Source organism: Leguminivora glycinivorella, chromosome 25 (assembly GCF_023078275.1).
Source record: "Leguminivora glycinivorella isolate SPB_JAAS2020 chromosome 25, LegGlyc_1.1, whole genome shotgun sequence".
NCBI classification, from domain to species: Eukaryota; Metazoa; Arthropoda; class Insecta; order Lepidoptera; family Tortricidae; genus Leguminivora; species Leguminivora glycinivorella.
In genome coordinates, this window is record NC_062995.1 from 11,723,271 (window position 1) to 11,739,410 (window position 16,140).

At 41.3% G+C, this 16,140-nt stretch overlaps 1 protein-coding gene across 2 annotated transcripts in view; it reads right to left on the minus strand.

Annotated features, from left to right (window-relative positions):
- Positions 1-3,433: 3,433 nt before the first annotated feature.
- LOC125239240 (zinc finger protein 813-like) overlaps positions 3,434-16,140 on the minus strand; it is a 35,902-nt gene continuing 23,195 nt past the window's right edge. Inside the window, exons 12-13 of one of the 2 annotated variants that reach the window (XM_048146773.1) lie at positions 7,561-7,659; positions 3,434-3,710 (exon numbers count right to left, since the gene is read on the minus strand). In XM_048146773.1, the coding sequence (XP_048002730.1) occupies positions 3,555-3,710; positions 7,561-7,659 (255 nt within the window). In that variant the 3' untranslated portion in view covers positions 3,434-3,554. The remainder of the gene's footprint in view (positions 3,711-7,560; positions 7,660-16,140) is intronic. The other variant, XM_048146774.1, reaches the window with a different exon arrangement.

A 16,140-nucleotide genomic window follows, 5' to 3' on the forward strand; every position in this document is an offset into this window, starting at 1 on the left:
TCACTACATAACTCAGTATAGATAAAGTCTAAAAAAACGTACCTCAATACTATATAGAAAAAGGTACGGTGGCCTAGATGGCGTTACACCTTTGGGGTACGCTCAGCTAGATGGGGCTAATATTAATATTTGACATTTTAAAACATATCAAGCTAAGAATATGGGCCAAATTGTCAAAACTGAGGTTCAAAAGTTTAAGCTTGTGTCGTGAGATAACACAATATGTTTAAAATGTCAAATATTAATAATAGCGCCATCTAGCTGAGCGTACCCCAAAGGTGTAACGCCATCTAGGCCACCGTACCTTTTTCTCGGCTTTGAGATATGTTTTTGTCTTATACTTTATCCCTATACAGAGTGGGGCCTGTAACAAAAGCAAAAAATTAAACTCTAGGCTATTCTCCTTATACTGATCAACATTTGTTCAGCGACTTTTAAAAATAACTTGTATTTTGAATTTTATCACCCTTGAAATTTTTTTCTAAGAGGTAACGTATTGCGAATTCTGTTAAGTCTAAAGTGTGACAGACAACGTCAATGACAACAATAATGGCGTACATTGAAGCTAATATTTATTTTGTATGAAAAATTAAAAATTTAAAGACTTCATAATTTTTAAAAGTCACTGAACAAATGTTGGTCAGTTTAAGGAGTGTAGCCTACAGTTTGATTTTTTGCTTTTATTACAGGCCCCACTCTGTATATGGAGTTACATATGTCTTTGCCAGAAATATATGACTATTGTCAGGAGCACGCTGTTATTCTGATGTATGCAGTGGCAGTTCAGTATACTATATACAGGGTGTAAACCTAATACGGGCGAACCTTTTAACGGTGGTGAGTATAGGACATAAATAATGGAATTAGATAACTTTTACTTAAAATTGAAATACTTTTTTTATCCATACAAATTAATTCAGCCCGCAACGTAATGCAAACACACTCGCGTTAAACGCTCGTTGACAGTTGTCATTGATTGTCATCGCAACCACGTTTACAGTACATTGCTGCTGGAATTTTTTTCAAAAATTCATTATGGGGTGAAAATTATCGCCCTTATTAGGTTTACGCGCTGTATATGGAGTTACATGGAGTTTTCTCTGAAGAAGAACGACGTATTATTAAGCAATAATATAATTTATTGAAATTAATTTCCATAGAGTACCTAGTCTGTTCATATTCTTTGATGAATACTTTTGCATGTTAAATTGTATCTTGTTATTTAATGCATGTTAGTTATAAGATGTAATGTTTTGAAAAGAAGTTGCCCGCCGAGTTTCTTGCCGGTCCCATAGTGGATACCCCCCTCCCAACCGAGGGGGGACTGAAATCTTCTCGAGGCTGAGGCGTAGGGTTAGAGCCGGCGTAGCTTTATTTGACGTTCATATGCGCATTGTAATATGCCTACTTGAAAAATAAATATTTCATTTTCATTTACATATGTCTTTGCCAGAAATATATGACTATTGTCAGGAGCGCGCTGTTATTTTGATGTATGGGATGGCAGTTCAGTTTAGTTTGAAGAAAATAGTTGTAATGAAATTCCGCAAGATGGCGCGTAGTCATATATTTCTAAGTCAGTGTCCGTAGCCGAATGTAGAAACGCTCACGATAATATCTCTTTCGTAGCTGTCTATCTCTATCGTTCTGTATTGGCGCGACAGAGCCAGGCTACATTTCTGCGGCGTTTCGCGTCTTTACCCATCTTAAAGGCCGGCAACGTATCTCGCTGGTGTTTCGGGTGTCCATGGGCGGCAGTGATCGCTTACCATCAGGCGACCTGTCTACTCGTTTGCCTCCTATCCCATAAAAATAAAAAAATGCTATTCGGCTTCGCGGCCAGGATTTACATTGCAACAACTATGTACATTAGGTATTACAAATTGATTGATAGATAGTCCTTTTCCTTTGGCTGAGGTCGCGGCGCGGCCAGCCGCCGCTGTTGTGGACGGCCTGCATGTGCAAAACAGTTTGTTGGCAAATAAAAAACACCTCGACTTATAATTATTTATTAACAACTTCATTAATACACCCATATAATACGTTAATTACAGTTTCCAGCTTTGCACCAAAACGTAGAAATGTAACTAAATTATTTTATCATAGAAACACTTACTGTTGCTCGCGACTCAATAGTTGCCACTTGCAAAACGGTTTACATATACGGTGGCGCTCCTATTAATTTGTACTCTTTTTTTTACCAGCCTGTAAATAGGCTACTAGACTCATATCGAATTTGGCATAAGAAATTCTGTAATATTTGACAATTTGGAAAATAAATTCTGTAATATTTGATAATTTGGAAAATAAATTCTGTAATATTTGATAGTTTGGAAAATAAATTCTGTAATATTTGATAATTTAGAAAAGAAATTCTGTAATATTTGACAATTTGGAAAAGAAATTCTGTAATATTTGACAATTTGGAAAAGAAGTTCTGTAATATTTGATAATTTGGAAAAGAAATTCTGTAATATTTGACATAAGAAACCAATGTTTATAGATTTTGGATATTAAAGGTGTATGGTGTATTTTCGTGTAATATTTTTTTTTCAACTTTGGCCACCGAAAACGCTGTCAGCCATGTAGTGACGTCATAGAACCTAACTTAACTTCAGTGATTATTTATTTAAGCGTATGGCGTATATTTGCAGACAATTAGTATTATAAGTCGACATCCAGGTTACGCAACCAACCGATCGCGTCAGGTGTCAAATTGGTATAGAGATCCACCGGGCTGCCTTGGAAACGTCTCTTAGGGCATCGTTCGATTATGTGCTGGGTAGTTTGATCCTCAAGGCCGCAGTCACGTAACGGACTCTCGTTCCAACCCCATTTGTATCGCATGTGATTGCATCTGCCATGACCCGTGCGAATTCTATTTAGGCGGCACCAGTATTTCCTTGGCAGCGAGAAGCCCTTCGGCTTCTGAGTAGGATTTTGGGTACTTTTGCAATGGCCAGTTGCCATCTCCGACCATTCTTCCTTCCATGCCTGCTCTAGCTGGAACCCGACAGCCCTCAGTTTTCTTCCTGCTTCGCTCGTAGGTCGGCGCGATTTGAGTCGCTGCGGTGGTGGGTTACAATACATCGCTCCGTTTTGCCGTGAAAGACGGACAAAGAGACACATACACTTTCCCATTTATAATATTAGTATGGATCTCAGACGAAGGATACTATAGACTTGACGCAAGCGTACACCCGTAAGGGCGACAGATATAGAATAATGGACGAATTTAAGAATCACTTTAAAAATGGCTGACAGTTTACCATATAAACAACCTACGTAATTTGGGCGGATAATAAGCTTGACAAGTCACGTCTTTATTGTTTGCCACAAACTCGTTTGTGGCAATGGCGGAAAAGTGAAACTATGACAAAGACAAAAAATAACATTTTGCTCTCTGTCACTCTTATTATAATTTGTATGTGACCATCTCGTTCGGTAGTGGTATTATTATTTGGCTGTCTAGTCTATAGTATCCTTTGTTTAAGGTATGGATAGACTTTAAAAATGGTCAAGTAGCCTATTGTCTGGGTCAGATCTGGAGCAAGTTATTGAGCGATACTCTTTTTCCTTTGGCTGCGGTCGCGGCGCGGCCAGCCGCCGCCGCGGTGGACGGCCTGGATGTGCACCTTCAGCGACGCTTTGGTGGTCGCCGTGCTCTCGCACAGCGGGCACGGGAAGATCTCGCGCTTGTTCAGGTGGGTCTGGAATATAATAATCTCACTAAAACACTTTCATTTCAAATTTCGCCAAGAGACTGAAAGGCTCGCTTGGCAAAAAGAGACAACTTCAAACCAAAGACATATGTAACTCCTTAAAGACAGAAAAAGTCTAGAGTCTGGCTAATGAAAGAAAAAACGTGGCAATTTCAAAAAAATTGGAGCTGGCAACACATTGATAACATGGTTTCTTTTTTATTATTTCTAATTTATTTACAGCACTTACTTTACTAATTTTTATGGTGTTATTCATTATTATTTATAGATTTCGCTGTTAACTTTAAGCGAAATTCGTTAAAGTGACAGTCACACCGACAGATGACAATCGATGATATGACATCCAGAGTTGCTGTTTTAAAAAAAATACTGGGTTTAACTTTCATTAGCCAGACTCTAAGAAAAAACGTACCTCAGTACCATAAACAAAAAGGTACGGTGGCCTAGATGGCGTTACACCTTTGGGGGACGCTCGGCTAGATGGCACTAATAAAAATATTTGACATTTTAACACATATCAAGCTAAGAATATGGGCCAAGTTGTGAAAATTGAGGTTCAGTTTTAAGCCTGTGTCGAGAGATGGCAGTCTATGCACTGTGATTACACATTTTTACTTTGACAGTGACTCTCTATAATATTCTATGCTCTTTGCTTCAAAACAAAGGCGATATAATACGGGACTAACAAAGCCAATACAAAAAAGCGTACCCCTGAATTGTATGGGCCTGAAATGTAGGCTTACAACTAGACGGTGCTGTTTCGCCTGGAAGTGGCCAAAATCAAATTTTCCCCTAAATATTTCGGCGTGTTTTTATTTTTTATAAGAACAAATGACATGCTTCTTTATTTTAATATAATGACATCACGTCAATACACATTTTGAAAAAAAAAATTGTAGGCATCATCAATGTAGTTATGATAGTATTTAATAGGTGGCGCTAAAAAATGAGGTACGATTCATAGTATGAAGTTTGTAAATCCATACTAATATTATAAATGGGAAAGTGTGTGTGTCTGTTTGTTTGTCCGTCTGTCACGGCAAAACGGAGCGACGAATTGACGTGATTTTTTAAGTGGAGATAGTTGAAGGGATGGAGAGTGACATAGGCTACTTTTTGTCTCTTTCTAACGCGAGCGAAGCCGCGGGCAAAAGCTAGTCCTATATAAATAATCCTGGCTTTTTGACTGCGCCATTTAAATATGATGTAGATTTTAACCCCCTTAGCAGAGTATAATAAAGAGTACTATCGTACAGTATGGCCAGTCCCGCTCCCCGCTGAAAGTGCCGCCCACCCCCTCTCGGTTACCTCACAGTTACCGCCTGTCAAAAACGCGAACAGTCGACCTGTCATATTTCACTCATACAAGCATGGTACGCGTTCACCTACACGAGCTCAGACTGTGTGCTAGGAACGCGCCTCTTTCATATATTTGATCGCCAGTGTCCGAGGTGTGCCCTTAGTCATAAGCATTCACTAAAGTTAACAACCTTAGAGTTAATAATAATAGTTTGTCCCTTTCTATCACACCAATACGTCGGAAACGGACAATAGTACATTGCGCAACAGAGGTAAGGGGGATTTTGACAACAAGTGTTAATAACTCGCGACAGCCGGAGCACACCTCGGACACTGGCGATCAAATATATGAAAGAGGCGCGTTCCTACGCACACAGTCTTAAGCTCGAGTCAACGCGTACCAAGATTGTGTGAGTGAGATAAGACAGGTAGATTGGTCGCGTGGGACAGGCGGTAGCGGAAGCGGGAGTAGCCATACTGTACGATAGTACTCTTTATTATACTGCGGCTGAGGTGTGTGTATTCACTATTATACTGAGGCAGGCCTGTCCCACTCGCGCGTGTAGGTATCGAATCGTAAGCACCCCTCGCGAGTGGTAATCAGTAGGGCCTCACGGGAGTCACGGGCGAGCGGTGACGCACGCGCGAGAGGGTGTTCGTCGCATACCTACGTACTGATTCGACCGCTGTCACAGAATTGATACGAGTATTAATAAAAAAAGGCCAAAGAAATATTGCGCAGTGTTTAGCTGTCCTAACACGGATTGCAAACCAAATTTAACTTTATTTAAGCTCCCTAAGGACGATGAAAGGTAAGAACTGTTTTTAATTTGTTATTATTGGGTTGGTAAGAAAGTAATGAGCGAAAAATAACCAATATTGTAATTTTTATTTAATTTATTATTTTAATCATTTATCAAAAATATAACGGCCTTCGTTATCTACTACTTGTCTCCATCGTTCTGGTAAAGAATGAATAGCATCGGCGAAGAAGTTCTTAGGTTTAGATTCAAAAAACTCAGCTATGTACTGTCGTAGATGGGCTTGATCATCGAACTTTTTTTCATTCAAGGCATTGCTTAGCGATCTGAACAATGCGTAATCCGTAGGTGCCAAGTCTGGAGAGTACGGTGGATGAGGTATCACTTTCCAACCTAGCTCCAATAGCTTTAGCCGAGTCACTTTTGCAATGTGTGGGCGAGCATTGTCGTGTAAGAAAAAACTTTAGCATGCTGTGGACGATTCTGACAGATTTTTTGGTTTAAATTTTCAAGCTGATTACAGTATACTGATGCGGTAACAGTCATTCCACTTGGTAGGAGTTCCCAGTGAATAATACCATGAATATCCCACCAAACGGACAGCATAACTTTTTTCGGGTGAGGCTCTGTTTTTGGTGCCTCTATTCCTTTTTCGTTTGGAGCTAGCCACTGACGTTTGCGTGTGTGATTTATATATAAGACCCATTTTTCATCTCCAGTGATAAGATGGTCCAACCAGTTGAATGTGCGGCGAAAAGACAGAAGTTGTATGCAGATATCGGCACGGCGGTTTAGTTGATCTCTATCAAGTTCGTGCGGTATCCAAACACTGTATTTGTAGTTTTTTCCCAACTCGTGTAAATGTGTTTCTATGGTGACATGAGAGCAGCCTAACTCGGTAGCAAGAGTACGACTCATTAGCCTCGGATCTCCTTTAATTAAGGTTTTTAATTTGGCTACATCAATCTTCACCGGTCGACCAGACTTAGGTTGATCTGATAATGAGAAGTCGCCACTACGAAACCGCTGGAACCATCGTTTCGCCGTGGCCTCAGACACAACTTCAGGAGCAACACGCTGACATATATTACGCACTGCTTCGGCGGCTGAATGGCCAGACTGAAATTCATATAGTAAGCAATGCCTTACATGCACTTTTAATTCGTCCATTTTCTTCCTTATATTAGCTCGGCGACAGCTAATGAATGACTGACAACAAACTATGCGACTCGCCCTTTATATACTTTCGACCATAGAAGATTCTAGAACTCTCTCAAAAATTTTATGTGGAATTCAATCGATCGCTCATTACTTTCTTACCAACCCAATATTATTATAGGTTTACATCCAATTACCATTACATATCATTATATGATTATACTAAATAGGTTTAATACTTCTAAGTAAAAACTCCTAACTAGTTACACGCGAATTTATTAAAATTAAAGCTAAATACCACTAAGGCATAATATCTTAGGTTTATTCGAGCTAAAGTAGAGCAATATAAAAAGGTACTAGTTAAATATTAAGATTATATTACTTTTTAAAAGGAGACTACCCTATATCGTCATAAAAGGTACGAGTTACGCGATAGAAAGAGAGCGCGCTTCTACGTCAATATAATTGTAGGCATTTAGTGTTGCGCGGTCGGAATTTCAACTTAATGGTATCGTAGCGCGAGTCGTTATTTCTTTAGATGGGCTGTTGGAGTGGGCTTTCTGTACTTGTACTAATATGTATTCTGTGACTGAGGTGTAGTAGTTGAGGTGTGTACTCACAACATTGTAGTGCCGTTTCAAGTTGCCCTTTATCGCGAAGGCGAGCGGGCATTCTGTGCACTGGTGAGGCTTCTCGCCCGTGTGAGATCGCAAGTGGTCCTGCGCAAACATATAAATAAATAAATCCATATTAATACTATAAATGGGAAAGACGACCGGTCTGGCGCAGTCGGTAGTGACCCTGCCTGCTGCGCCGCGGTCCCGGGTTCGAATCCCGGTAAGGGCATTTATTTGTGTGACGAGCACAGATATTTGTTCCTGAGTCATGGATGTTTTCTATGTATATAAGTGTTTATATATTATATATATCGTTGTCTGGGTACCCACAACACAAGCCTTCTTGAGCTTACCGTGGGCCTCGGTCATGGTCAATCTGTGTAAGAATGTTCTATAATATTTATTTATTTATTTTATTTAAAGTGTGTGAGTGTGTGTCTGTTTGTTTGTCCGTCTTTCACGGCAAAACGGAGCGACGAATTGACGTGATTTTTTAAGTGGATATTGTTGAAGGGATGGAGAGTGACATAGGCTACTTTTTGTTTCTTTCTAACGCGAGCGAAGCAGCGGGCAGAAGCTAGTAATAAATAAATATTGGGACACCTTACACAGATCAACTTAGCCCCAAACTAAGCAAAGCTTGTACTGTGGGTGCTAAGCGACGATATACATACTTAAACAGATAAATACCTACATACTTATTATATACATAGAAAACATCCATGACTCAGAAACAAATATCTGTGCTCATCACACAAATAAATGCCCTTACCGGGATTCGAACCCAGGACTGCGGCTTAGCAGGCAGAGTCACTACCGAGTACCGACTGAGCCAGACCGGTTCACAACAATGAGTCCACAGAAACAAGTTCATCTATTTGTGTGGCGGCCGAGCGTGTTAGATTTTGTACTTGCCTGTGATTTTAAATATGTCTCAGGCCCTTGAGTGTTCATAATTTTTATTTTGTTGCATTTTAATATCACGCACTTCGTTCTACCATCGGACTCTTAGACGCACGGCCGGTCTCCATCCTTACTTGGCGGATATTCCACGAATCCGCACGAAGCGCTTTGCTTCTTCTTTTCTTATGCGCACTGCCAAGGAGTGGAATTCCTTGCCGGCGGCTATATTTCCGAGCTCATATAACCCGGCAACCTTCAAATCAAGAGTGAACAGGCATCTTCTGGGCGATCTCACTCCATCGTAGGCCACGTCTGTGCCTTTGGCTAGTCTGTAGCCAAGAAAAAAATGTTTCTTTTATTTGCGCGGGAATACTTATCTTTTGTTCGTTTTTATAGCCGATAGCTCATAGTTTACTAGCTGTGGAACCAGTGCCTTAAGAGTTGGTGTGGTAGATAACTATAATTACATATTGACTGACGACCGGTCTGGCGCAGTCGGTAGTGACCCTGCCTGCTGCGCCGCGGTCTCGGGTTCGAATCCCGGTAAGGGCATTTATTTGTGTGATGAGCACAGATATTTGTTCCTGAGTCGTGGATGTTTTCTATGTATATAAGTATTTACATATTATATATATCGTTGTGTGAGTACCCACAACTCAAGCTGTACGAGCCGTACACCTTAGATGATATGATTCTTGATGGTTGATTGTAGTCTTGATAGAAACACTGATTTTGATACACTTATAAATTTATTGATAACCAAGGTATTTTGAGTACTAGCTAGGAGCACGTATAAACGTAAACTAATGCATAAATCGATGTATGGCGTAATCGCAAATACAGCAATTAAAATAAAGTCATAATTATATTAATTTTAATGCTGACGCGAGAAATGTGCGATGCTTGCATTGTACATATTCCCGGCCAAGAGATGAGAGATTGATAAAAGATGCTGATACATTATTCTTATATAAATCTGATCATTACAGTGAAATGAATTGAAATATTAGAATCAAACAAATGAAATAGAATTTAAGTTGCAAGGAATTATTTGATTGAAGTAAATCCCCTAAACATAGAAATGTTTGTAGAGTTAAGCGCAGTCGCCGCGACGCGATGATCTTGTCTCTCAGGGGGTTGTCCATTGTGGTGGTGCTCGGTCGCTGATGGGATAGAGCTGCGCGATGTGATGGACATCGAGGTTAGTCTGCGGCCGCTCTCCCGGGGGGCGGCGGCGGCGAACGGAGGGGTGAGGCGCGCGACGAGTTGCCGTCGACGAATGTAGCGGCGCACGTACAGCACTGCTAATACTGCGACAATGCCCATGACCACGTAGATTACTGTGTAATGATGAATGTCGTGGTAGTTGATTCTGTCTGATAGGGCTCCCTCGTTCTTCATATGTTCAATTTGATCTCTGATAACCTTGAAATATTTGTCGTTGTTTTCAAGAGCTGTTGATTCGCCTTGCAAGACTGGTACTGTTAGGTTTATAACGTTGTTGATGGAAGGCACGTCGAACTTAACAACGTTTGATTGTGTTTTGATTTCGTTCGAGAGTTTCTTCTGGGGAAATATCGTAAAGACGTCTCCATTCAACACGCACTCTGTTCGAAGGGTTATGATTCCTGCCTTGTTCAAATGCTCAGCCTTGACCTCCTGTCCGCATATGATTCTCGCAGTACATTCGTCACAACAAAAGTATAGGTATGTATTCATAGTGCTTAGTTCCGTCCATATGTTTCGACAAGTGTCAGAGTCAGCTGAACACTCGTTCGACATTTGATCGGCGATGCAGAGGTGTGAGTCAGACTTTAGTTGATAAATTGGACCTTGTAGCGTACAAATGAGAGTATATGAATCGTAGTGCGAGCATTTATTTACAGTTTCATCCAACATAGGTATATACGATTCTTTTTTGATGTTTATAGCCACTTGTTTTGCTATGGGTCGTATTTTGATCATATTTTTTCCAACTTGACGTGGGATTGATATTAATCTGAAGAGTTCATACACATCTTGAAAAACTAAGGGAATCTTGATTTCGAAGATAAGGTACTGACGGGTCATTCTTGTTCGCACTTTCATTAATTGATATAGTTTGTGTAGATCTGTGTTGATGTTCTCGCAGGGTAGAGTCAAATCCTTTGGCATCTGCCCGGCTATGATGTTCAGCTCATCTTTCAACTGTTGTGGTGTCAAGAGATGCACGTTAAATTTGCCATAAATAACGTTAGCAATGGTGTCCAATAAAGTGTCTTGTATGCTCTTCAGGTTCACGAGTATGTTGTTAGCGATGATTGATGATACGGTGATTTCATTTATGTGGGTTGATTCTTGCTTTTCAGTTGCCTGCTTGTTAAGGCTCTTCTCGATGTTGTTTATGTGTTGATTGAACGTTTTGTGCTGATTTTGCATTGATGTTTCAACTCTTTTCAGTAAGTTAGCTTCCGCCTCGATAACCGAAGTTTGATTCCTCCATAATTGTGCTAAATGTTTCTCATTAGCTCTGGTCAGGTCGATGTCCTTCTGATATTGTTCGGCAAACTGTTCATCGAGCACGCCGAACAGGCTGTGAGCGACGTTACCGACGCCGTTGAAGAAGGCCCTTCTCTGTCGTGGGGACTCGACGCGTTGACCGAGTAGCATGCTGTCGTAGTATTTTAGTTCCGAAAAGGCGTGGCGCAGTTGAGTTAGGACGATGTTGCACTGTTGTTTATTTTCGAGGGCGTGACACATATTTTCCAAGTGTCTGATGTATTTGGAAAATAGTTCTGATCCTTCCCAGTACGGATTGATGTCATAATAAACTATAAGTTTCCACTCGTCTCGGGCCAGCTTCATGTTCGTTATTTTATCAAAATAAATGCCTTGTCCCTCTTTGAAATGTGACACGCTATGATTGCATTGTGCCGGTGATATAATTAACATAAACAGCATAAGCGCCATAGTGATGTAATTGATGAGTTTTGATCTTGTTTTCCTTTGTTTTGTTTGTTTTGCTGGGGGCGCGACCGACGAGGGCAACGTGTCTTCTTTCTGTACTTCTTTGGTTGATGATGATGATTCGTTTTCTGATACTGGCAGTTTAGACAGTTTGATAATGGGCCTTTTGATTATTGAATTTTTTGTCTTCACTGAGGCGACACGGACAAGTCCATCCTTTCCTTCGTGGACTTCTGATACCCTGCCAAGGGCCCACTTGCCAGCAGGTAAGTTTGCGTCGTGGATGATTACGACGTCGCCGATCTCAATGTTTGGCTTGAGTTGTGTCCATTTACAGCGTGATTGTAGCTGACACAGGTATTCAGTTTGCCATTTCTTCCATATATCTTGGAATATTTTCTGTGTTAGGCGCCACCGAGTGCGTTCGTCCCTTTCTGTTTCAACGATGTGGAGAGTCGGCCCGCTCGATAAAAAGTGTGCCGGCGTGATGTAATCCAAATCGTCAGGGTCTTCGGTCAATGCGCACAGGGGACGTGCGTTTAAACAACCTTCTATCTGTGCCAATAGAGTCGAAAATTCTTCGAAGGTTAGATGTTGTTCTCCCAGCACTCGGTGAAGATGATGTTTGAGACTCTTCACCGCTGATTCCCACAGGCCTCCTGCGCTGGGCCAAGAAGGAGCGTTGAAGTGCCAGCTGATGTTCATATCGCTGATGGCGTTGAAGAATGATTCATCAAGCGAAGCAGTGATCTCTTCATATTCTCTTCTGATTGCTTTGTTGGCTTTAGTAAAATTTGTGCCATTGTCACTGAAGATGTGACGTGGTGCTCCACGCCGGGCGGACATCCTCCGTAGAGCGGCCAGAAATGATTCCGAGCTTAGGTCTGAAACTAGCTCTAAGTGCACTGCCTTTGTCGCCATGCAAACAAACACAGCAATGTAGCCTTTAGTCGTTTTGATGCCGCGACCTTTGCTTGCCTTCACTGATACGTATCCCGTATAGTCAACACCGGTGTTAAAAAACGGCCTTGATGGATTTGATCTCGACTCAGGTAAGTCTCCCATGAGTTGTGATTGCTTTGGGGGTTTCTGCTTGAGGCATGTTATGCAACGACGGAGGCGATTTTTTGTAGCTCTATTACCTCCTATGATCCAGACTGATTCTCTTAGCTTCGAGTGAGTGAGTTTGGCAGTTCCGTGCAAAGTAGCTTTATGTGCTTGATCTATAAGCAACTCGGTCAAACGACCTCTATGTGGAATGATAAGAGGATGCTTCATTTCCCAGCTGATGTGTGCGTTGTGAAGGCGTCCTCGAACGCGTAGCATTCCATTTTGATCCAGGAAAGGTCTTAATTTCACAATATTGCTTTTTAAATGCACTGATTGATTTGTTTTCAAATTTATTATTTCATTTGAAAACTCTCTTTCTTGCACGTACTTGATGATTCTATTTTTAGCTGTGTTTAACTCGTCAGCTGTTAGGTAACTCGAGCTTTGCTGACGCCGCGAAGCCACTCGTAGTATCCAGGCGAGTACGCGGGTGCAATGAGTCATGTTGCTATGCTTACATATTAATTCATTGATAATATCGCCGTCTGTTTGTTGACATGTTACCGCGTGGCTTTGTTTTGATATTTTAACCTCTTGATCCGTAGTGAACGTGGGCCTTTCTTGATTTTCACTGTATGATGACAGCCAGTTTGGTCCATTCCACCAAAGATGGTGTTTTAATAACTGCTGGGCCGTGATTCCGCGACTAGCGCAGTCGGCCGGGTTTTCTTCGGACTTGACGTAGTTCCAACAAGTCGGTGGTATGATTTTTGTAATTTTCGTAACTCGGTTAGCTATAAATGGCTTCCACTTGCTAGGTTCGCCGTTTAGCCAGCCCAAAACTGCTGTACTGTCAGACCAGCAGACCATTTTGATTTGGTTTTCTGACAGAGATAGCTTGACCTTCTCCATGAGGGCTGATAGAAGTAGAGCTGAACACAGTTCTAGTCTCGGCAAGGACACAGCTTTTTTCGACGGTACAAGTCTTGATTTTGCTGCTATCAGTACCGGCGGCGGCGGCGTTGCTTTTTTGTCGTCGGTGGAGATAACACGGCAGTAGATTGCGCATGCGTATGCTTTAGTTGATGAGTCACAATAACCGTGTAGTTCGATTTCTTGATTCTTGCAGGTATTTAGCCAACGCGGGATTTTGATATCTTTGATAACTTGGAGGTCTTGTGAAATTGTGAACCATTCTTTCTTGATATTTTGGGGTATTTGATCGTTCCATCCGATGTCATTTGATATGACATTTTGAAACAGTAACTTCAGTTTCGTGGTTACTGGTGACAGCCATCCCAGAGGGTCAAATACTTGTGCTATATTCGACAGCAACTCTCTCTTCGTCATTGTGATTGATGTTTGAGTTGGGAGTGGTGCAATTTTTAGTTGGAAACTGAATACATCTTCCTGAGGATGCCAGCGTAGACCCAGCGTTTTCGTTGTTTCTTGATCTTTAAATTCGAACGTTTCTTGCTGATCTTGAGTCTTACTAGCTCCTTGCAGTAGTTCGGGCGTGTTTGATGCCCATTTGCGAAGATTAAATCCTCCTGATTTTAATAAATTGATCAGATCTTGTTTCATTTTCTTCGCTGATTCGAGATCGTGACAGCCGTGTAGCAGGTCATCCATGTAAAAACTCTCTTCAACGACTTTAGCCGCTTGAGGATAGTTGTGGCGTTCGTCGTTAGCCAGCTGTCTTAAAGTCATCATAGCTAACCATGGAGCAGCCTTGGTGCCATATGTTGTTGTTGTTAGAGCGTATTCACGGAACCTTTGATGTTCATTGTCTCTCCATATGATTTTCTGATATTTTTGATCTTGAATGTTCATACCAATCATTCTAAACATTTTTTCAATGTCTGCCACGTACGCCACCTTATATTGTCTCCACTTGATGATGAGTGACAATAAGTCGTGTTGTAAATTGGGTCCGCTGTACATGATGTCGTTCAGACTTGTCCCATTTGACGTTTTGGCAGACGCATTGAAGACCACCCTATGAGATGTAGTTGCTGACTCAGGTCTTTTCACGCAATGATGTGGCAAAAAGCACTCCTGTGTCGAGTTGGATGGCCCGTCGACTTCGTCTGTACATTCGCGCATGTGGCCTAAACTAATGTATTCTTGTATAAACTTCTTGTACTCCTTTTCGATATTTTGATCCTTTCGAAACTTCATCTCGAGTTGCCTGAACTGTGCTATGGCTATGTTCTTTGAGTATCCAAGCGCGTCTTCCTTATCTGGCTTCAACGGCAACCGAACGACATATCTTCCGTCCTCTTGTCGAAAAGTAGTTTCGCGGTAGAAGTCTACACAATGTTGATCTTCTGATGACAAATTTGATGTTTCATTGATGTCTTCAATGGTCCAAAAGCGCGAGATATCACTCATGTTGTTGACGATGGTGCAGCATTGTTGATACGATGGCAATGGGACCTTTCCGTTAATGATATACCCGAGTTTCGTTTTCTGAGCTACGGGGAGGTCATCGTCTTTTACTATGGTTCCATTTTGGACGAATTTGGCGTAGATTTCTGTTCCTAATATGATATCAATCTGTCGGCTGATGTTGTAATCTGGATCTGCCAGTGGTAGTCCTCTTAAATATGACAAATCGGGCTTGACGAAGGTTTGATTCGGCAGTGGCAGAGTGAGTTTATTCATGATAAATAACTCGGCGTCAAATTGAAAGTCACAATGCAGTGATGACAAAGTGACGTTTATAACGCCGTTACAGGAGTTTCCATTAATTCCCAGGCCGTACATAGTGTCATCACAGCTTTCCCGGGGTATTTGGAGAAGTTGAGCCGCAGCCTCCGTGATCAATGACATCTGTGCTCCAGGATCAATAAACGCCCTCAAAGTGTGATACTTTCCATCTACTGCCCTTACTTTGATGAGGGCGGTAGGTAATAAAACTTCTATATTTTTTCTACATTCTTGCGTAATACTTGCAACAGTTTTGCGCTTATTAAGTGGATCGGAAGTCTCTTGTTTCTGACTGTAGGCATCATGCACGAGCGTGTTATGTCGTTCATGACACGTGCGGCATCGACTCGTTGAAAAACATTCCTTATCGTAATGATTATAAAGGCAATTTTTGCATAGATTCAATCTTGCAATAGTGCTTCGTTTGCTTTCTGGTCTTGCACTTTGAAATGTTTCGCAATTAAATATGCCATGATTTTTATTACAAACCGGGCAATGTTTTCTTTGATAATAACTTGATTTAACATCATTTGATTTATTTTGTGATAATGATGAATCTTTTATGCCCATAAATGATTTGTAATAAGGTTTTCTTGGTGCTTCTGATTGATGAGATGTTTTTGGTGTATCCAACTTGCGGCGGCTCGCTTCATATGATGTAAATTTCATTTCTAGAAAATCTAGGAAGTCCTTTAAGGTCGGCAAGTCACGTGGGTTCTTCAATGATTCGACGTACTCCGTATGACTTTCCGGGTCCAATTTTTGTGATAGAATATGGACGATAAGGGGATCCCATGACACGATGTCCACGCCTAGGTTCCTGATGGCGTTTAGGCACTCGTTGGTGGTGTCATGTAGGCGCTTGATTTGTTGATATGATTGTTGTTGCATTGTTGATAGCGAAAGCAGGTTGTTGAGGTGTGCGGTGAAAATTAGTTTCGTGTTGTTGTACCTGTGATTTAGGATATCCCA